Source organism: Halyomorpha halys, unplaced genomic scaffold, assembly GCF_000696795.3.
Source record: "Halyomorpha halys isolate HHAL.00 unplaced genomic scaffold, Hhal_1.1 Scaffold576.1, whole genome shotgun sequence".
Lineage (NCBI taxonomy): Eukaryota > Metazoa > Arthropoda > Insecta > Hemiptera > Pentatomidae > Halyomorpha > Halyomorpha halys.
The window spans coordinates 113,117-134,401 of record NW_027116645.1 but is presented as its reverse complement, the minus strand read 5'-3'; the positions used below and the strand labels follow the sequence as shown (position 1 = coordinate 134,401).

Sequence of the window (21,285 nt, the reverse complement as noted above, 5' to 3'; positions counted from 1 at the left end):
TAGACATTATTAATATAATTTAAATACATTATTTCATATCCAGAATTTCCATTTTTGTCAGCCAGTCCCAAGACGGCAATAATTTATGTTTTTTCTGAAGTTTGGAAGTGTTTTTCCCAATTTTCTCAGTTAACCCTTATAAAGAGAAAGCAATACTAAAAGCTTCTGTTAGTTCCTTTAGATCGTGATTAAAGAATATTTGTTTATATAACATGTTTAAATAAATGTATGAATAATAGGTCCCATGCTGGATTTTATTGTTAAAATACTGAAAAAGTAAGTGTTTCAAATATTTTTTAGTAGAGTGGAATTTCTTTAGAGTTTTAAACAATATTTTAGGTTGAAAATCATTCATGATTAGAAAGTTAAAACTTTTCACAACTAAATAAATCTTTTTAATTAATATTAATACAGTAATTAGTCGCTATATTTTGTTATATCACTCCTTCTTAGTACATGCTACTCCCTGGATTAAGGGTTTAAGCTATATCAGAAAAACTATGGAATTAAGCGCTTAGTAATTAATGAAGAGAGATAGGCGAGGATCAGTAAAAGGTTACCTAAAATAATACAGAAATAATTTATTCTATACAAACATTTGGCCTCACTTGGCGTAAGTAAACGTTTTCAGTGTCCACTTTAGTGTCCTGAGTAAGGTTTATTTTGGAAGGTGATATTTCAAGATACCCTTCCCACTCCAAAAACAAATTTACGATCAAACATATTTTTTTGTTTTGTTAAACTTGCTCTAAACATTAAATAATTGATCTACTAACCCCATAAATAAAAAAAAGTTTGCTTTTGCTGTATTTAAATTTTATGTGTTAACATAGCATTATTCGATATAATATCGATAGCTTCATTACTTTGAGATAATAAGCAAAGATCTGATCCAATTTAATTTTTTAAATAATAGTTGAACAAAAATCAGTTTTTTTTTTATTTTCAAGTGCCGAGGATTGGCCCGCTACAACTCCGCAGCACATTGTCTCTCAGCGCTCAACAGGTGAGTGTTGTAGGTCTGGTTTTCTGTCCCTCGTAAAATTGATTCATTTAAGTTTGTTCTTGTTTGTTATAATCTCTAATTTCATTGTAAAATTATTATATTTTGGGCCATTTGCGTTTTGGGAACCTGTGAATTCTACAATTGTTTAGACAAGTGTATTGTGTTTTGAGTTAATTAATTTTATTATCATAGGAACTGTAAGCACGTGGAAAGTTGAACATTTAGATAAATAATATTAAGTTCTGTACTGGTGATAGGTAAGTCATATTCACATTTAATTTGTCATACTTGAATGAATGCTATCTCTGCATGTGGTCCCATATCCTCAAAAACATTAAATCAAAACTATTTCTGTTATATTTAGGATTCAACATATTGGATGATCATAGGAATGAGGAATATTTAATCCTAATTGTAGTAATTTAACAAGTTTATGCTTATATTTTATCACATTATGTTATTATGAGAGTAGTAATTACTGAGTGCACTAGGTAACTAAAATGCTCTCTAAATAGTCCTGATGTACAGTAGTTGGAACAGTATTATGCCATTATGTTACTCTACGTTAATATATTATACCATAGTTTGTTATGTTGATGTAATTAGACATAATCTAATAATTTATCTTCTAGTAATAATCTCTGTATTATAATGAATAGTCAAGGCATCCTATCCTCAGCATTTTTTAGCTTTAATATGATTATTTTAAGCTAGATGTAATATCAAATTATTTTTAATTTCGAATAAGGTCAGTGAAATTAAAAGTCTATTAATTTTTATACATGATATTGTTTTATAACATACTTGCTGCTGGGAAAATAATGAATAAAACTATTTCATGTTTTCTTATTTATAAAAAAATGAAGGTTAAATAAAATAAAAGACTCAAATGCTTGGTATTACTTCATATATTTATATGTAATGCATAAACTCAACAGAAGTATTTTTAATTGCAGAATAATACCAATTTATAGACTTTAATAATAAATTGTAACTATTAGAACTGAATTAATGTATTACTAGGTTCAGGAGTGCTAGAGAATGAGTTGTAAGAAAGGACCCTGAATAGTTCTTGAACTGAACCCATTTGTGGTTTAAGCTACAATAAAAGGAAATTTTTTGAAAAAAGTCATTTTAACTGACCAGGCATAGCTTCAAAATTCAAATTTATCTTTATTACTAACTTATAGTTTCTTTGAAATGGAAGGAGTGCATGTAGTGATGTGATGCTTTAGCTCAAATAATATCTATGCATTTTGGTCATGACTACAATACGGATCCTAGACTTAAAAAACAATTCAAAACAAGGGAAAGTGGAAATAGATAAATAAATTATAATAAGAAAAACAATTTATCTATTGTGCATTTAGAGGTTTACAAAGTCTATTGGGGTGTTTTTACCAATTTATGAATAGTCCTTGATATGTGTGCTGAGGGATCGAGAGGAATCTGATCAATCTAGATGTGTGTTCAGTTTCAAATCAATCCTATGATTTTTCTTTATAAATTGATCCATCATAAATATATAGTTATTTCACATTCAGAGCAATATTAATTTTGTATTTCTTCATTCCTAGATACCACAACTATGCCCATCCTAACGCGGTCACTACAGCGAATGTCCTCATTGTGCTGTAATACTATTCTCAACAAGATATGGAGTGGTGCTGCTTATGGTGTGAGAGCTTACATCTATCAGGAATCTGGTGTCGCTGACATAGAGCTAAGCACCCCACAATGTCTCCTGCTGGCACTGCTTCACTCTTTGGTGACGGGGGATATCATGTCTTGCTGTCTGTTGGCCGATCTCTGTCACCGGGTGCAGCAGCTGCAGTCTGATTATCTCAGTGTATGGCTGACTGGGGATTTCGTGTTCCCTTGCCAGGATATGAAAAAGGCAATGACTTTACTCTCCAAGCTGTTAGAGACTGGTGTATTAAAGCTGCCTTCTCACGTTACCAGGATAATGTCCTCTCTTGCGGCTAAGTATGGGATCCATGGCACCCAGCTCGTATCTCCATCCCTGGTAAGATTTTATACTTGAACAAGTTGGATTCTACACCTTTCTACTAAGTTTAAACACCAACTTAATAGTTTACCTCCTCCTAACTGAGCTATCTTATTACAAGTTGGACATTGTGTGTCCGCAAGCATCTATCACTTTTAATTTTATGTGTGTTTATTTTGAGGTCTAATTTTTTACAAGTACCCATCCACAATTTTTGCAACATCAAATGTGTTTAACATGATCTCATTATTGTGGTTTTTAACAAAAAAATTTATAAGAAACCTATACAAAATGAAGTCACAATATTTGACAAATAGACCAGTCACTTTATATATCTTGCTATACAAATGGTCCAGTAATAATGACTTTCTGACCAATACAACAAAAAAAAAATCAAGTTTTTGAATTTCAGATCCTTGAGGAAGCTGGGTTTCAGTAAAAAATCATTGATTTTCGCACTTTTTCGTTATATTTTTATATATAACTTCTGAACCAAGTTTCCTTATGATAATATATCTATCACAAGAAATTAAGAAATTAAAAGCTACTTTGAATGGATGTTAAATATTATAAATTTTGTCCAGAAAATTGGCTGTGTAAGAACTATGATTTTTGTCACCTCTACCAAGAAATTCAGAATATAGTGACTTTAAGATGTCTGTGTCATAGGAGCGGCTGTTATCAATTCAAATCTTTTAGAATAAAAGTTGTAGAGCATAAAATTTTATCTTTGTGAGTACTATCTTTTTATAAGTACTATCTTTTTTGCAATTACAAAATTTTATGCTCTTGAACATTTGAACACATGAAAAATCTGTTTGAATGATTTTTAATTTAGATTTTGACTAGATATGTTAGTTAGATGACCCGTTTTAAAATCTCTATAGTCGATTTCTACCATAATCCTAGACCAAATTTATTATGTGAGACTCTTTTTCGAACTAGATTTTAATTCTTGTTATATATCTGTTTCTGCTAGGAGACTCAGTCTAGAAGTGATGTCCTAAAAAGAGCGATAATTTCAATGTTGCTTCGCTTTGGAATTCAAAAACTTGGTTTTTCATGGTTAGTATTGATCCGAAAACAGTATTACTGTCTTTGGCACAGCAAGTCCCCTGTTTGGATAAAATGATTGGCCTATAACATTTGTTTTGTGGGAAGTTCTAAGTCTTTGAGGTTATTTTTAAACAGTAATGGCAGTTGTTAATAATTCTTCACAAAATTGAAAATAATCACAAAAAGTTAAAAAAGTCTAAAGGGAAGTGTGCAATCTTCATACTGATAGTGTTAAAAAAAAAAATTCTTTCCACTGTATTGTGGTTGTTATCTTCTTCTTTTAGTACGACAGACCATGGATTGTGTGATGAACTTTGGTTATACATCACTCGTTTCTTGACCAGGTTATCATAGGGTGGTTTCGTCACTCCTACGCCTATTTTTGTAAGTGCCACCTATTGGCTAACGGGCCTCACAAATGCCTGGCGGGAGGCTGTGAGTAAGTATTCCAAGGTGGGGCCCGGGCTCGAACTCACAACCTTTGGGTTGGTAGTCAGGGTCATTACCACGCTGCTACCATTACTCCCCATAGTTGTTATCATGTGTTTGTTTTTTAGCCCCGATGGTGGCTAACTGATAACTCTTAAAAAAAAAACTGATAACTCTTTAATGAACCTCAACAATAAATAAATTTGAGAAGATATAATTAAATGAGCTAGTGTGTGTTCTTAATGTTTTCAAAAATTTCTTTCCTGAAACAAAAAAAATACCTCAATATTAAATAAATTTGAGAAGATAAAATAAATTGAAACACAAGCTCGAAGTGTTGATCTCGATAGTATTCTATAGTAGTTTGCCGCCGTAACCCAATGATGGACCTCGATAACCAATTTAAATTGATAAGCGAATGCACTATTTTAATGTTAAAATTATTTTTGAACAATTCATCCCTGCTAATGTAAGGATAGACCTCAATATTGAAGAAATTGGAAAACTAACAAATATTTCTTTCATTATAAATGGAAGTAAAGGACATGAAATAAACTCAAATATTTTAGCGCAATACTTTTTTTCGATGAGATATCAGCCAAGTACATTTGCCTTAACTATTGAATGACTAATGCTTTGTGAGTACTTTTTTTCCCTTTGTTGAAAGTACTATAATCATAAATGGTACACGAGAACTCCCCTTCAGTAGTTTGTTGACATTACCAGAACGTTAAGCAAGTAGAAGTGACACTATGATCTAATTGAAGCTTAATAATTTTGTCAGATATTGTGCTTACTAAGAATGTTAACAATCATATCTACTGCCAATGTATTGGATAACAGCTTCTAGGTCATGCTTGCTGTCTGATATTATTTTAACAAAACTTGAACCATGTAAATTTTATGTGATAGAAAAATTATTAATACAAATTTAATACCTTCCTTAATGTCAGCTATTATCATCTTATCTTCCATTGCATATATGTTTTTAAGTTTCTAAAAATATAGCTTTTCACATGTTAATATTTACCTACTAAAACTTCACAAGAAACAAAACATTACATTTATAAAAAATCATTAATATCCACATATTTTAAAAATTAGTATATTTTAAGTTACAGATTGAAACCGCACATTACATTACTGTATGTTTCATTATTGACAGCTATCTTTTATATTTTTATCTTCTCAGTATTTCATGGTAGATGTTTTTTAAGTGTAATGTTCTCATTAAATATTTATTTATTGCTATTTACAACTGTACATTATAATACATTTAGTAAATCTGAATCTAAGTTAAATATGAGTGTTACAGGCGTGTAGAGAAACTACCCATTGGTAGCACTCTAATGAAATAAAAAATAATTTTAAAAAGATTTGAGTTTTTAGTATTACCTGTTCAACAAAAACAAAAGTTTCTCCAAACTTCTAAACGTTATACTCTAGAATGTTAACGATTAAATATTTAGATATCGCTATACTAATGATGCTTATAATCCATACTTTCTGTTTCAGGAAGGTCGTGGTGATTTAGCGAGTCTTCTAGAAGAAGCAGTACTAAACAATAGACCCTCAAGAGATATTATTGCCATAGCTAGCGAGGGTGGTGATGTCAATGGGTTGACTCAGTCCGGAGAGAGCCTCATCCATCTTGCTACAAGGCTTGGCAACTGTTCCTCAATTGTGGCCCTTGGTTTCCTTAAGGCAAATCTTGAAGTCTTGAACTCTACAAATGCAACTCCATTAGAGGAAGCTGTTAAAAATAATTGTGCATGTTCCGTCAAGGCTCTGCTATCAGTAGGTGCTAAATATGACACCCGTTTTTTTCGTGGAGACACCTACCTCCATATTGCTGCTGCTGGGGGACATAATGGAGCCCTGGAAGTTTTGCTTAAGGAAGAAATAGATGTGAACAAGAAGAATCACTTCAATGAAACTGCAATATTTCAAGCTGTGCGAACTGTTAATTTCCAGGGTGTGGAGATGTTGCTGGAGAAAGGGGCTGATACTGGAATAGTTCCAGAAGGTAGCAAGAGCCTTCTTGAGTTGGCCGTGGAGTCACAGAATGTTGAAATGTTCAAAGCATTAGTGAAAGTGGGTATGAAATTTAATTCTGAGGATGGTGACACTGTTTTTCATTTATTGGCTCGCTTGGGAAACTCTGAAATGTTAAAAGTAGCCAAAGAAATGGGCATGCCAGCAAACATCAAAAATAAAAATGGTCTTATGCCTTTACACGTAGCTTCAGATGTATTTTCTTTGAAAACTTTCATCGGAATGGGTTTAGATGTCAACGATAGAACGGGAAAGGGTGAAATAGCACTACATCTATCATCAGCCTCAGGATCTCTTGACCTGGTGAAGACATTATGGCAAGAGGGTGCTGCTGTTGATTTACAAGATAATGAGGGAACTTCTGCATTAATGATTGCAATAAAAAATTTAAAAGAGGACATCGCAATATTCTTATTGCATAAAGGGGCTGATCCCAACATCAAGGACATAAAAGGTCAGACCGCACTTCACTACGCTGCTGAAGGAGGCTGCATTGGGTTGGTTACTCCTCTTTTAAACGCCGGAGCCAGAGTGGATGAGCAAGATAATGAAGGTAAAAATCCAGCATTTGTTGCAGTTGTAAATAATAAGCCAGCTGTTGTGCAGCTGCTGGTGGAGAATGGGGCCAATCTTGTTCTGAAGGATCACAATGGGGATGCAATATTACATCATGCGGCTCGCAGTGGATATGTTGAGATTGTGAAGGTGCTGTGGATGCTGGGGCAGCAGTTAATATGGAAGGTAAGGACCAGTGGACTGCCTTACATTGTGCAGCAACGGGAGGACACACTGAGGCAGTCGAAGTGCTATGGATGCTGGGGCAGCAGTTAATATGGAAGGTAAGGACCAGTGGACTGCCTTACATTGTGCAGCAACGGGAGGACACACTGAGGCAGTCGAAGTGCTGCTTGATGCTGGGGCGACTGTGGATGTGAAAGATAAGAACCAGTGGACTGCCTTACATTGGGCAGCAATGAGAGGACACCTCACAGTGGTAAGGGTGCTCCTGGATGCTGGTGCAGAGGTGGATATGATAGGAAAGGAGCACTGGACTGCCTTACTTTGTGCAGCAACGGGAGGACACACTGAGGCAGTGGAAGTGCTGCTTGATGCTGGGGCGACAGTGGATGTGAAAGATAAGGACCAGTGGACTGCTTTACATTGGGCAGCAATGAGGGGACACCCCACAGTGGTGAGGGTGCTCCTTGATGGTGGTGCAGAGGTGGATATGATAGGAAAGGAGCACTCGACTGCCTTACATTGTGCAGCAACGGGAGGACACACTGAGACAGTGGAAGTGCTGCTTGATGCCGGAGCAACAGTGGATGTGAAAGACAAGTACCGGTGGACTGCCTTACATTGGGCAGCAATGGGAGGACACCCCACAGTGGTAAGGGTGCTCCTTGATGCTGGGGCAAATATGAATATGAAAGGACAGGATCAGTTTACTCCCCTACATTGTGCAGCAGGAGAAGGGCAAATTAAATTGGTTGGTATGCTGTTGGCCCATGGGGCAGACCTAGCCGCTCAGATAAGGTTCCTGCCAGATATGGATTCCACACCACTACCACTAGAATGTTTTTTGGGCCACTTGGCAGTGGTGCAGCTGTTACTTGACCGAGGCGCTGAAGTTAATGTTAGAGGTCATTTTCGATGGACGCCCTTAACCTGTGCTATTATTCATAATCGCCCAGCTGTAGCGGACTATCTGAGGTCTAGGGGCGGAGTCCAGTGAAGTCTAAAGCCTGGTTATCTTCTGTAACTGTTTTTTTGCAGGTAGAACTCATTATAACTTTAGTCGCAGTTGTTGAATATAATTTGTTTTGTTTTTAATATCTAACATGTTTTTCATGTATGTGACCTAAAATAAAAGGTTTCATTGTGTGTAGTTTTATAGCATATTTTGTTTTGATGTCTTTTATAACCTTGAAGACCATTTTTATTACTTTTTTTCTCGCTGCTGCGGGTTGAGTATTTGAGGTGGGGTCAATGAGTTCCGCTTTCTTTTTTCTTAGTACTGTAAAGAGGATTTATTATGGTGTACTGTAATAATCAATTAATCCCAATAGAGCTTGAGAGGATTTTTTTGGAGGAGTCTATTTGGGTGGTACTTGTAATATGGGGTCTCAGCATCAATTAAGTACTTGATCGCCTGAGCCTAATGCAAAATTTTGGCCTCATTGTTGTGCCTCTGGAGATATTCAACCAGCCAACACTCTACATCCACCAGTGAGTGATATGCTGGGTTGATTCGAGCGTTACTGAGGATAATTGACACTTATCTGGTGTTGTGTCTTGTAGAACATGTTTTATATATGATCTGGTAGCAACAATCTTTAATGGCAACCACAAACACCTTCGTCTCAGCCTTTGTGTAGCCTTCCAGATTTTAACCATTCAACAGATCATTTTTTGTCTATGGATGCTTCATTCAGTTGGCTATAGAACCTCATATGCAAAGGCTTGCTTTTTCATTGTGCTATTCTTTCTTTTTCTGATACAGTATTCGATTCATCCAATTTATTCAGATTCAGTGTGGTCAGACCATAATCCATAGTAACGATTGCCTCATAAACACTTGTGGTTTTGAATGAAAATATTGATGTAGGGATAACTCCACCTTGTGGCACGCTTCTTCAATATTTATGAGTCCTCATCCTCCTTTCCTGGATAAATAAAGCCTGGATTTGGAAGATATGGGATGGTGGACCTGCTCTTGCATGAGTGTTGTTCTCACAAGTGTGGGAGCTGGTATTTGACCACTTAGTATACTAAAGATGTAGCTTAGTGCTGGTGTGACTCATGTATTGATGGCCTTGATTTTCTGTTTTCCAATAGTTCAGTCTTCAATACTTATTGTAGCCTCATTCTTAACATTGTTATTAGCTCTTGTTTCACCTCCTTTGGAGCTATTTTGAGGTGCTGCTGTATACCTCAATATTTATATTATTCTTTGCCTTCTAGTTCCCTGATTTTCTTGCACAATTTTCTCACAATTTTTTGTTTCCCTTTCCATCTTTCAACATTTGAAAGCTTTAAATCCTCCTCCACATTGTCCAGCTTGTGACTCAGAGACACCCTCTTTTTGGTTTTCCACCTGGTTTGCCATAAAGCATCTTTTTGGGTATCCTTTCATTGAGCATCCTTTCAATATTTCCTTTCCATCTTTTTCTTGCTCGTCTCACTAAAGTCAAAATGTTAGGTTCCCCAACATTTTCATCAGCTCCTCATTCCTTCTCCAAATTCCATTCTCCGGGACTCCTCCCCACATCTATCTCAATACCTTTCTCTCTCAGGAGTTGAGCATCTGTTCCGTTTTCTTGTCAAGAGCTATGTTTCACCCTCATAGATTATAGCCCTAAACTTCAATACTTTTGCAGCGAGAAGTAAGATATATTTCGTGCTGCTATCCTGGTCTCTATTGTGTTTTCTACTTTTTTACCATCTGTGACCAGCCTTCCCAGGTGCTTAAACTGGTTTACAAAATTGAAACTGTGGTATCTGAATGTCACATTGCTATTCTCTTCCTTATTCTTTCTTGAAATTTTCATGCACACTTTCTTATCTTTATTAACCTTGAGACATAATTCAAATGCTGCTCCTTCAAATTCCTGGAATGTTCATTTTAATGCTGCTTGGGTTCTTGGAAGATTACATAATCTGCATATAGTAAATATTGAGACTGTCGATTGTAAATGATTCCTCCTGGATTAGTTCTAATAGAAAGAATGAATAGCTACTTCCAGTGCTATATCAAATAGGAGAGGAGCCAGAGGATCACCCTAATGAGACATCAAGGAATTCTCTACAGAAACTCCTGGGACAGCAAATTTCCAAGCTTAACTCAGCAGATAGTATTCATTAGCATCATTTTTAACCTGCGTGACTGTTTTTTTTTCGGTATGCCTATATTTACCATAGCTTTCAAAAGTCCTGTTCTGTCCACACTATCATATTCTGGTTTGCAGTCCATGAATAACAGATGTATGTCTGTGTTATACTCATAAAATTTTTGCATTGCATTGCGCGCCTTAGGGAGAATATTTGGTCAACTGTCAATCTACCGGGCCTCCTTGATATTCTCCTATAATATTTTCAGGGAGATCACACATTCTTTTACGTAGGAGCGCTACCAGTATTTTATAGGTTGTGCTCAGTAGAGCAATGCCTCTATAATTATCACATATAATCTTGTCTCATTATAGAATAGATATTATAGAATATATATCTGCTCTTGCCCAATATGTGGGTGTTTTTCCTTCCATCCATATCTCCGTTATAGGATGTTAACCCTTAATAAAATATTTACAACTGATTGGGCTCTAGAGAGAAAAGTTAGTTGTGATATCAGTAGCTAAGAAATACTTGAGATAATGGAATGTTGAAAAAAAAAAAAAAGTAATCTTTTTAAAGTAATGGGATCTGAATTAGCAAGAGTCCACTGTGATTTAATTATTGAAAAATTATTTAATTGTATCAAATTTCAGTTGGTAGTCAGGAAAAGGTAATGATTGGACTTACATTTAAAATATTCTCTTCAGATCATCTTGAAAATAAAATAAATTTGGGTATAATCTTCTTAATTTGTGAATCCATATTTTAATTTATTTAGGTAAGAAGCTGGGTTTCTTAGTAATATAATAAGTTCCAGGTTGTTCAGGATTAACCACTTCAGTAGAAGTAATGTTAATGGAAGCATTTAATTAGACTGTAGCAAGGTAGATGATAATAGGATAAAAGGTTTTATTAGGATTTATTTTTCAAATAGGCTAAGCTGATGCTTTCCTTTGTTATTATTATTTTATAATAGTAGTTCCAAGCCTAAATGGCCTTGACCCACAATTACAAAAGAAACTCCTACTACAACTTTGAGTTTTAAAGGACATATTTATCTCAAATGTTTTGGTTTCAAACTGCCATAATTTTGCTAATTTTTGTGTTTAAAACAGTATTTAACAAAAAATTATTGCACTAGAACTATTGAAATATGACCAAATGATTCATTTGTATGAGCAAGAATTTTACCATTCCATTCCAGTAGAATGCTTATTACAAGATACCTTAATCCATTTCGAGCAACCCTGCTTTGATTTGGTCAATCACCTGCTGACAATTGTTGAAATAGTCTACAGAAAATTAAATTAGAATTACTACGCCTCTCCCCCCCCCACCTCCAATCCGCACTTTAGCCCAAATTGGAAACCGTCTGAAATTGGGTCTGATCTTCCTTAGATGTCAGCTCCTTCAAGAACTAAATATGAGATAGTGTTATGATGTTGTCTACATGAAATACATTGTTAAATCCATATGAAAATTTATCATTATTAACATGCACTAGGTGGGTGGGGTAGGTGTACCTCCTGCCCGCTTGCCGGCAGACCAAGCCCCATTTTATTAATAATGCAACTGTCCATTTAATTGTACTACTGGCTGCTCAAATTGTATTAATCTTATATATTTCAAATATTGCTCCCAGCATTTTAATTTGTACTTCAATTTATAAAACCTTATATGGATAATAAAAGTTCCGTATGGTCAGATGGGGTCTCCTGGGAAGAAGAGAGGTGACAAAGCAGACCAAACTAGCCCTCTATAAATCGACCTTCCTTCCTACTCTACCATTCAGAATCGTGGACCCTCACCTCGAAACACAGGAGTCAGTTACAAGCCATGGAAATGAGGTATTTGCGAAAAATAGAAAGAAAGACATTTCGGACTAATCTCGACCTCAGACCGACTGAGACCATTCTGGAGGAGCACAAACTAAGAAGGTTTAGACATCTTAGGATGGAAGACCCACATAGAAGGGGGAAGGCCTCGTATATCCAGGGAGAATGGTGGAAGAGAAGGCATTCAGGAAGGCGTTGAATGGCCTGGAGTAGGAGAAGAGAGTTAGTTCAAGAGAGAGACATTTGGAACAGACTATAGACACAGCGGTACAAGAGGGAAGGACTATGATGATGTATAATAAAATATCACACGGTAATAACTTTTTTATATAACAGAGAGGCGTAATAAACCGTCATTTAGATTAAAATATCTCAAAACTAAAAATTACAGCTGAATATTTACGTGAGGGAAATGTTCAGTATTGCCAGTATCCTCTTTGTAATGATCTATAATTCGAAATTTTATCTTGATGCTACAGCGAGTTTTAGAGACGAAAAGTGGAGAAGCTTGAACCACATTCTTAAGCTATATAATTATAGTGTACGTTTCAACTTTTGTTTGTATTGTAAAAACACATAAAGGGTAGCCAGTTTTATTAGTATAGAAGAGTTTAGTCCAACTTAAGGCCGATTCCGTTTAGTGCTCTAATATAAACAAACTTATACCTAATATAGTTCTCGGGGAAATCCCTATATTTCTCAATAAATATATTCCATCTGACACCACTGAACTTCAGAAGTTTGGAGATCCAGAAAGTTTAGTTCAATGAGCTTTTCTTGATCAATCATTTTGACATTTTTTATTCGATTCTACAAGGAAAAGCCAAACAATAGATCAGATTTGGCTGGCATCGTCAATGGGTTTGGTAATAAGCCAACAGTGTTCAAAACACACTTTGGAAAACTAAAACTTAATACACTTTCATAGCTGTCTTCAATAACACACGAATTCAAAGATTATGATATTCAAAGCTGCAGTTCCCTAAATAAAAAATTATTGATGACTTTTATATCAATAAGTGGTAAGATTGGCGGAGTGTTTGCAAAACATTGAAAATATTCGATATAGTGTTTACATTTCTTATTTCATCACAAGCCATTCAGATCAACATTTACAAATACTATGAATGATTATGTAAACTATAAAGTCACGAATAAATAGTATAATTAAGTAAAACATTATTTAATAATTATAATTAACTAAGAAAATAAAATTGATACAAATGTTATTGTATTTTGGAAAAATAAACATTATTAATATAATTTTAATACATTATTCATTTCAGTTTCATTTTTGTTAGCCAGTCCCAAGACGGCAATAATTTATGTTTTTTCTGAAGTTTGGTAGTGTTTTTCCCAATTTTCTCAGTTCACCCTTATAAAGAGAAAGGAATAATAAAAAGCTTCTGTTAGTTCCTTTAGATCGTGATTAAAGATTTATTTGTTTATATAACATGTTTAAATGTACATTTGTTATGAATAATAGGTCCCATGGATTTTATTTTTAAAATATTGGAAAAGTAACAGTGTTTCAATTATTTTATAGAAGAATGAGTTTTGTTTAGAGTTTTAAACTATGTTTAGGTTGAAAATTGTTCATGATTAAAATATTAAAACTGAGCACAAATAAATAAATCTTTTTAATTAAATTAAAATAGTGTCCAGAGGCTGCTCGCGGAGATTGGTCTGGCAATAAATGGAATAAAAAGTGTGGGTATCGTAATAGACAAAGGAGAGTTGCGGTCAACAAGGCTCTCCCTTGAGAATATGGAGGTCATTCAAACGGCAAGAGCCGAGGACACCATCAAATATCTTGGATGTACATTCTCGGGAGAGCTAGTATTTGAAGAAGAGGTGGTGACAAATATAACTAATAACCTCGATAAATTGGTGAGCTCGTGCCTGCTCAAGCCCGAACAGAAGATCAACCTTGTCAACCAATACTTGTTCTCGGGCCTTGTTTACCCTCTACAGACTGCTCCCCTCACAAAGATACGTCCTGCGATATTGGAGGGCATTGATACCAATATCCGCAGGAGTATCAAGGCCATCATCGGGCTTCCCGCTAACACCGTCGGCGATGCTGTACGCACCCAGGAGGTATCGAAGACTGGGTCTGATCCGCTGTCAATGGGAAGCTCCACTGCAGCATTGGTCCATTGCCCAGCGACTGTCGAATGTTCCGGATGATCTCTTAATCTCCCTGGATTAAGGGTTTAAGCTATGTCATAACAACTATGAAATTCAGCGCTTGGTCATTAAGGCTAAATGTACCGCTTCCTGAGAGGCACCAGAATTTACTTTTCTATTTACTCCTGAACGGATAGTCCGATTTCGGATCTGTAAAGTGCATTTGGTGTTTTTCGAAAATAGAAGTTACTGAAATTAGGTTAAAAAAGCACCAATCCAATAATAAGGAAGATAAGATGCAAAAATATGAGTTAACGATAAATTTTTAAAAATGTGGCCTTAAAGGCACTTGTAGAACCGTTCACTGAAACCAATGAGACATTCCGTGAAATTATGGCATTTATACAGCGATCGTGAAGAGAAAAATACGTTTTTGTTTACAAATGGAAGGAAACCGTTTGAGGTGGTACCGGCTGGAACGATACGGCAACTCAAGGCTTCTAAAACTAACTTTCTCATAGCAATACCTAAATTTGAGAATAGTCACAGTAAATTTCAATTGGTATTCTGCTATTATTTATTTCTACACTAATATTGAAAATAATTTGGATTATTTTTTTTCTCTTAGGCATTATCTAATTAGTATTGATAATTACTATTAATATTTCCTGAATCATGAGATTTTAGCCTATTCTTTGCTTTTACTTTTTTAATAATTTTTATTGGATGTTATAATTTTTTTATAATTATCCACAGCTATTGTCTGATTCGTACTTTCAAAAAAAAAGTTATAGAATAATAAACAAATAACTCTTTAAATTTATTATAGATTATTTAATTATTAATGTTAAACTTACTCAAAACATTAAATAATTGATCTACTAATCCCATGAATAAAAAAAAGTTTGCTTTTGCTGTATTTAAATTTTATGTGTGTAACATCGCTATTACTCGATATAACATCGATAGTTTCATTACTTTGAGATAATAAGAAAAGATCTGATCCAATTTAATTTTTTAAATAATTGTTGAACAAAAATCAGTTTTTGTTTTTTTGTTTTACAGTGCCGAGGATTGGCCCGCTACAACACCGCAGCACATTGTCTCTCAGCGCTCAACAGGTGAGTGTTGTAGGTCTGGTTTTCTGTCCCTCGTAAAATTGAATCATTTAAGTTTCTTCTTGTTTGTTATAATCTCTAATTTCATTTTAAAATTATTATATTTTGGCCCATTTGGGTTGTGGGAACTTGTGAATTCTACAATTTGTTTAGACAAGTGTATTGTGTTTTGAGTTAATTAATTTTATTATCATAGGAACTGTTAGCAGGTGGAAAGTTGAACATTTAGATAAATAAAGGAGATATCCTTTTCTAAAAGTGTGATATTAAGTTCTCTACCGGTGATAGGTAAGTCATATTCACATTTAATCTGTCATACTTGAATGAATGTTATCTCTGCATGTGGTCCCAGATCCTCAAAAACATTAAATCAAAACTAGTTCTGTTATATTTAGGATTCATCATATTGGATGATGATAGGAATGAGGAATATTTAATCCTAATTGTAGTAATTTAATAAATTTATGCTTATATTTTATCACGTTATGTTCTTAGGAGAGTAGTAATTACTGAGTGCACTAGGTAACTAAAATGCTCTCTAAATAGTTCTGATGTACAATAGTTGGAACAGTATTATGCCATTATGTTACTGTATGTTAATATATTATACCATAGTTTGTTATGTTGATTTAATTAGACATATAATCTAATAATTTATCTTCTAGTAATAATCTCTATATTATAATGAATAGTCAAGGCATTCTATCCTCAGCATTTTTTAGCTTTAATATCATTATTTGATGCTAGATGTAATATTAAATTATTTTTAATTTCGAATAAGGTTAGTGAAATTAAAAGTCAATTAGTTTTCTACATGATATTGTTTTATAACATGCTGCTGGGAAAATAATGAATAAAACTATTTCATGTTTTCTTATTTTAAATAATGAAGGTTAAATAAAATAAAAGACTCAAATGCTTGGTATTGTTTCATCTATTTATATTTAATGCTTAAATTCACCAGAAGTATTTTTAATTGCAGAATAATACCAATTTATAGACTTTAATAATAAATTGTAACTATTAGAACTGCATTAATGTATTACTAGGTTTAGGAGTGCTAGAGAATGAGTTGTAAGAAAGGACCCTGAATAGTTCTTCTAGACTCTGAAAAACAATTGAAAACAGAGGAAGGTGGAAATAAGAAAAACAATTTATCTATTGTGCATTTAGAGGTTTACAAAGTCGATTGGGGTGTTTTTACCAATTTATGAATAGTCCTTGATATGTGTGCTGAGGGATCGAGAGGAATCTGATCAATCTAGATGTGTGTTCAGTTTCAAATCAATCCTATGATTTTTCTTTATAAATTGATCCATCATAAATATATAGTTATTTCACATTCAGAGCACTATTAATCTTTTATTTCTTCATTTTTAGAAACCACAACTATGCCCATCCTAACGCGGTCACTACAGCGAGTTTCCTCATTGTGCCATAACACTATTCTCAACAAGATATGGGGTGGCGCTGCTTATGGTGCTAGAGCTTACATCTATCAGGAATCGGATGTCGCTGATATGGAGCTAAGCACCCCACAATGTCTCCTCCTGGCACTGCTTCACTCTTTGGTGACGGGGGATATCATGTCTTGCTGTCTGTTGGCCGATCTCTGTCACCAGGTGCGGCAGCTGCAGTCTGACTATCTCAATGTTTGGCTGGCTGGGGATTTTGTGTTCCCTCGCCAGGATATGTCAAATGCAATGGCTTTACTCTCCAAGCTGTTAGAGACTGGTGTATTAAAGCTGCCTTCTCATGTTACCAGGATAATGTCCTCTCTTGTGGCTAAGTATGGGATCCATGGCACCCAGCTCGTATCTCCATCCCTGGTAAGATTTTATACTTGAACAAGTTGGATTCTATACCTTTCTACTAAGTTTAAACACCAACTTAATAGTTTACCTCCTCCTAACTGTCATTTTCTTTATTCTAAGTTCAAAACCTATTTATTTAAATTTTAAAAACATTAACATTTATTTTTCTCTATAAGATTATCAACAATATAAGATATGGTGGTGTATTTTATACTGAGAAAAGCTTGGCTGAATACTTTTTGTGCGATCAGATATGAACCGCAAGTACCTTTTGTCTCAGCTTATGAATGACTAATGCTTCAGACTGAGGACTGAATGGACTCTTATTTTTCCCTCATGGAAAGTACTATAATCATGAATGTTACCAGAACACTGCCTATCAGTATTAAATAGTCTGTTAACATTAACAGAACGTTGAGCAAGTAGAAGTGGCATTATGATCTAATTGAAGCTCATTAATTTTGTGGGATATAGTGCTTACTAAAAATGTTAATAATAAGAATCTAATCTACTGCCAGTGTATTGGATAACAGCTTCTTGGGCATGCTTCCTTTCTGCATTATTTAACAAAACCTAAACCATGTAAATAACTTATTTAATCGTGACAACGTTTCGGCCAGAATTTCTAGCCTTCATCAGGGCTGTTAGCTAGAAATCTTACCGCCAAGTGTATTAATATTACCGCCATTATGAAATCTTAGCCACTTGGCGGTAAGATTTTAAGCTAAGAGCCCTGATGAAGGTTAGAAATTTTGGCTGAAACGTTGGTACAATTAAATAAGTTATTTCAACTTATTTGTGTTATATTTTTACCGTACCCTCCCAACTACCTTCTTCTCCTATAAGTCATCCATGGTCACCTATATCTCATGATTACTAAACCGTGTAAATTTTATTTGAGAAGAAAATTATTAGTAAAAATTTAGTACATTCCTTAATGTATACTGTCCTTTTCTCATCTCCTATTGCATTTATATTTTTCACTTACTAAAAATATAGCTTTTCACATGTTTGTATTTACTGACTAAAACTTCACAAGAAACAAAAGATAACATTTATAAAAAAAAACATTAATATTCATATATTTCAAAATTTAGTATATTTTAAGTTACAGATTGAAATCACACGTTACATTAAGCTGTTAGCTGGGAAAATCCCTTTTTGCTTACTCAGTATATAACAGGCAAACTAGAGACCATCATTCTCTAGGATATGTCAGTACGTCATGCCTAGATGACGTAATTTCATGTTATTTTTGTTTGGTTTTTATGATAAAAATAAATGAAAAGACTATGAAATATGTATTTTTTTGTTTATTAATATATATAGTACAAAAGAAAATACAAAATTACTATATCACTTGTTATTAGTTCTGGAAAATGCTTTTCAACTAAGCTTTTGTGTTTTAGGAAAGACGCGGTAATTTAGCGAGTCTTCTAGAAGAAGCAGTCCTCAATAATAAACCTGGAGATATTATTGCCATAGCAGGAGAGGGAGGTGATGTCAATGGGTCGACTCAGTCTGGAGAGAGCCTCATCCATCTTGCTACAAGGCTTGGCAACTGTTCCTCTATAGCTGCCCTTGGTTTTCTGAAGGCAAACCTCGAAGCCTTGAACTCTAGCAATGCAACTCCGTTAGAGGAGGCTGTTAAAAATAATTGTTCATCTTCAGTCAAGGCTCTGCTATCTTCTGGTGCTAAACTTGACATGCTTTTATTCCGAGGAGACACCTACCTCCATATTGCTGCTGCTGGGGGCCATAATGGAGCCCTGGAAGTTTTGCTTGAGAGAGGAATAGATGTGAATAAGAAGAATCACTTCAATGAAACTCCTTTACTTCGAGCTGTGAGAGCAAGTAATGTCCGGGGTGTGCAGATATTATTGGAGAAAGGGGCTGATACCGAAGTGGTATCAAAGAATGGAAAGAGCCTTCTTGAGATGGCCGTGGAGTTACAGAATTTTGAAATCTTTATAGCATTAATGAAAGTGGGCCAAAAATTTATTTCTGAGAATGGTGACACTGCTTTTCATTTTTTGGCTCGCTTGGGAAACTTTGAAATGTTGCAAGTAGCCAAAGAAATGAGCATGCCAGCAAACATCAAAAATAAAAATGGTCTCACCCCTTTACACGTTGCTTCAGATGTATTTTCTTTAAAAACTCTTATTGGAATGGATTTGGATGTTAATGGTAGAACAGAAAAGGGTGAAACAGCACTGCATCTCGCAACAGCTAAAGGATCGCTTGAGTTGGTGAGGACATTATGGCAAGAAGGTGCTGCTGTCGATTTACAAGATAATGAGGGAACTTCTGCATTAATGATTGCAATAAAGAATTTAAAAGAGGACATCGCAATATTCTTATTGTTTAAAGGGGCAGATCCCAATATAAAAGACAATCAAGGTCGGATTGCACTTCACTATGCCGCTGAAGAAGGCTGCATTGGGTTGGTTACCACTCTTTTGGACGCTGGAGCCAGAGTGGATGACCAAGATAATGAAGGTAACACTCCAGCATTTGTTGCAGCTGTAAATAATAAGCCAGCTGTCCTGCAGCTGCTAGTGGAGAATGGGGCTGACCTAGTTTTGAAGGATCAGAATGGGGATGCAATATTACATCATGCGGCTCGCAGTGGATATGTTGAGATTGTGAAGGTGCTGATGGATGCTGGGGCAGCAGTTAATATGGAAGGTAAGGACCAGTGGACTGCCTTACATTGTGCAGCAACAGGAGGACACACTGAGGCAGTCGAAGTGCTACTCGATGCTGGGGCGATAGTAGATGTGAAAGATAAGGACCAGTGGACTGCCTTACATTGGGGAGCAATTGGAGGACACCTCATAGTGGTGAGGATGCTCCTTGATGCTGGGGCAAATGTGAATATGAAAGGACAGAAACAGTTTACTCCCCTACTTTTGGCAGCTGCGAAAGGACACACTGAAGTGGTTACTGTACTGTTAGACTGTGGGGCAGACCTAGCTGCTAAAACAGAAAAGGGCTCCACATCACTAAAACTAGTGTCTTCTTGGGGCTACTTAAATGTGGTGGAGTTGTTACTTGACCGAGGCGCTGAACTTAATGTTAAGGATCACTTAGGAAAGACGCCCTTAGGCTGCGCTATTGATAAAAATCACACAGCTGTAGCAGACTATCTGAGGTCCAGGGGTGGAGTCCAGTGACATCAAAAGCCTGGTTGTCTTCTGTGGCACTTTTTGTAGGTAAAACTCATATCTTTAGTCGTAGATGTTATTGAATATAATTGGTTTTGTTTTTTAATATCTAACTTATTTTTCATGTTTTAACCCAATTACACAAAATTTATTTTTTTGTTTAATTATTGTATCTGTTTCAATTTAAAATAATATTATAAATGGTGGGTTTTGGTTTGCAATCTTTTTCATTTTGTAAGTTTTGCTTGTTATAGTTGGTTACGGTAGACGCTTGTGCTATCTTAAATTGTATTTCACCTTTCTATTAATTTATTGAGGTAAATATTTTAACTTTATTTAAATCTTGTAATATTGTATTATAATTTTTCATAAAAATTAATGCTAATGATTCAGGTATAAACTGAAAAAAAAATACTTTTTCATCAAAATATAGTTTTTATTTAGTATTTTCAAAATACAAAGAAACTATATAATGTTACTGTTATGGAATTACTTTAAGAATGCACCAAAGTATCATATACATCTACAAGTTCTTGAGGACTTTTTTTTTTAAAGTGTTTTTAATTTATGAACATTTAGTGTTGTTATAATACAAATTCAAATAAGTGCAAAACATTTAGTTTTTGCTATTACTATACGGTAAAGAGTTGTTTTATCAAGTGATATCTTGGTCTTTAGTGTTCTTAATCATGGTAAATATTATGTAAATTGTAATTTCTCATCTAAAATAAAAGGTTTCGTTGTGTGTATTTTTATAACATATCCTGTTTTGATGTCTTTTATTACCTTGAAGACCATACTTTTAATTAATTAGTGGAAGCAAGTTTTGCTTA

At 34.8% G+C, this 21,285-nt stretch overlaps 3 protein-coding genes across 3 annotated transcripts; all 3 read left to right on the top strand.

Annotated features, from left to right (window-relative positions):
- Positions 1-913: 913 nt before the first annotated feature.
- Positions 914-7,385, top strand: LOC106684371 (putative ankyrin repeat protein RF_0381). Its single transcript, XM_014426416.2, has 3 exons — positions 914-1,006; positions 2,584-3,032; positions 6,015-7,385. The coding sequence occupies exons 2-3, from the start codon at positions 2,595-2,597 to the stop codon at positions 7,383-7,385; spliced, it is 1,809 nt and encodes a 602-aa protein (XP_014281902.1). The 5' UTR covers positions 914-1,006; positions 2,584-2,594.
- Position 7,386: 1 nt separating this feature from the next.
- On the top strand, positions 7,387-8,289 carry LOC106684370 (ankyrin repeat domain-containing protein 50). The gene has a single exon (XM_014426415.3). It carries the CDS (start codon positions 7,387-7,389, stop codon positions 8,287-8,289), a length of 903 nt encoding a protein of 300 aa, XP_014281901.1.
- A 7,311-nt stretch (positions 8,290-15,600) lies between these two features.
- Positions 15,601-20,761, top strand: LOC106684380 (putative ankyrin repeat protein RF_0381). Its single transcript, XM_024362225.2, has 3 exons — positions 15,601-15,759; positions 16,852-17,300; positions 18,695-20,761. Exons 2-3 carry the CDS (start codon positions 16,863-16,865, stop codon positions 20,459-20,461), a joined length of 2,205 nt encoding a protein of 734 aa, XP_024217993.1. The 5' UTR covers positions 15,601-15,759; positions 16,852-16,862; the 3' UTR covers positions 20,462-20,761.
- The last annotated feature ends 524 nt before the right edge of the window (positions 20,762-21,285 follow it).

Excerpts from the sequence above, each read along its gene's own strand:
- LOC106684380 (XM_024362225.2), top strand. The coding sequence starts at position 16,863 with ATGCCCATCCTAACGCGGTCACTACAGCGAGTTTCCTCATTGTGCCAT. Across the intron at positions 17,301-18,694 it reads AGCTCGTATCTCCATCCCTG|GAAAGACGCGGTAATTTAGC; the intron begins GTAAGATTTTAT and ends TTTGTGTTTTAG.
- LOC106684370 (XM_014426415.3), top strand. The coding sequence starts at position 7,387 with ATGGAAGGTAAGGACCAGTGGACTGCCTTACATTGTGCAGCAACGGGA.
- LOC106684371 (XM_014426416.2), top strand. The coding sequence starts at position 2,595 with ATGCCCATCCTAACGCGGTCACTACAGCGAATGTCCTCATTGTGCTGT. Across the intron at positions 3,033-6,014 it reads AGCTCGTATCTCCATCCCTG|GAAGGTCGTGGTGATTTAGC; the intron begins GTAAGATTTTAT and ends TTTCTGTTTCAG.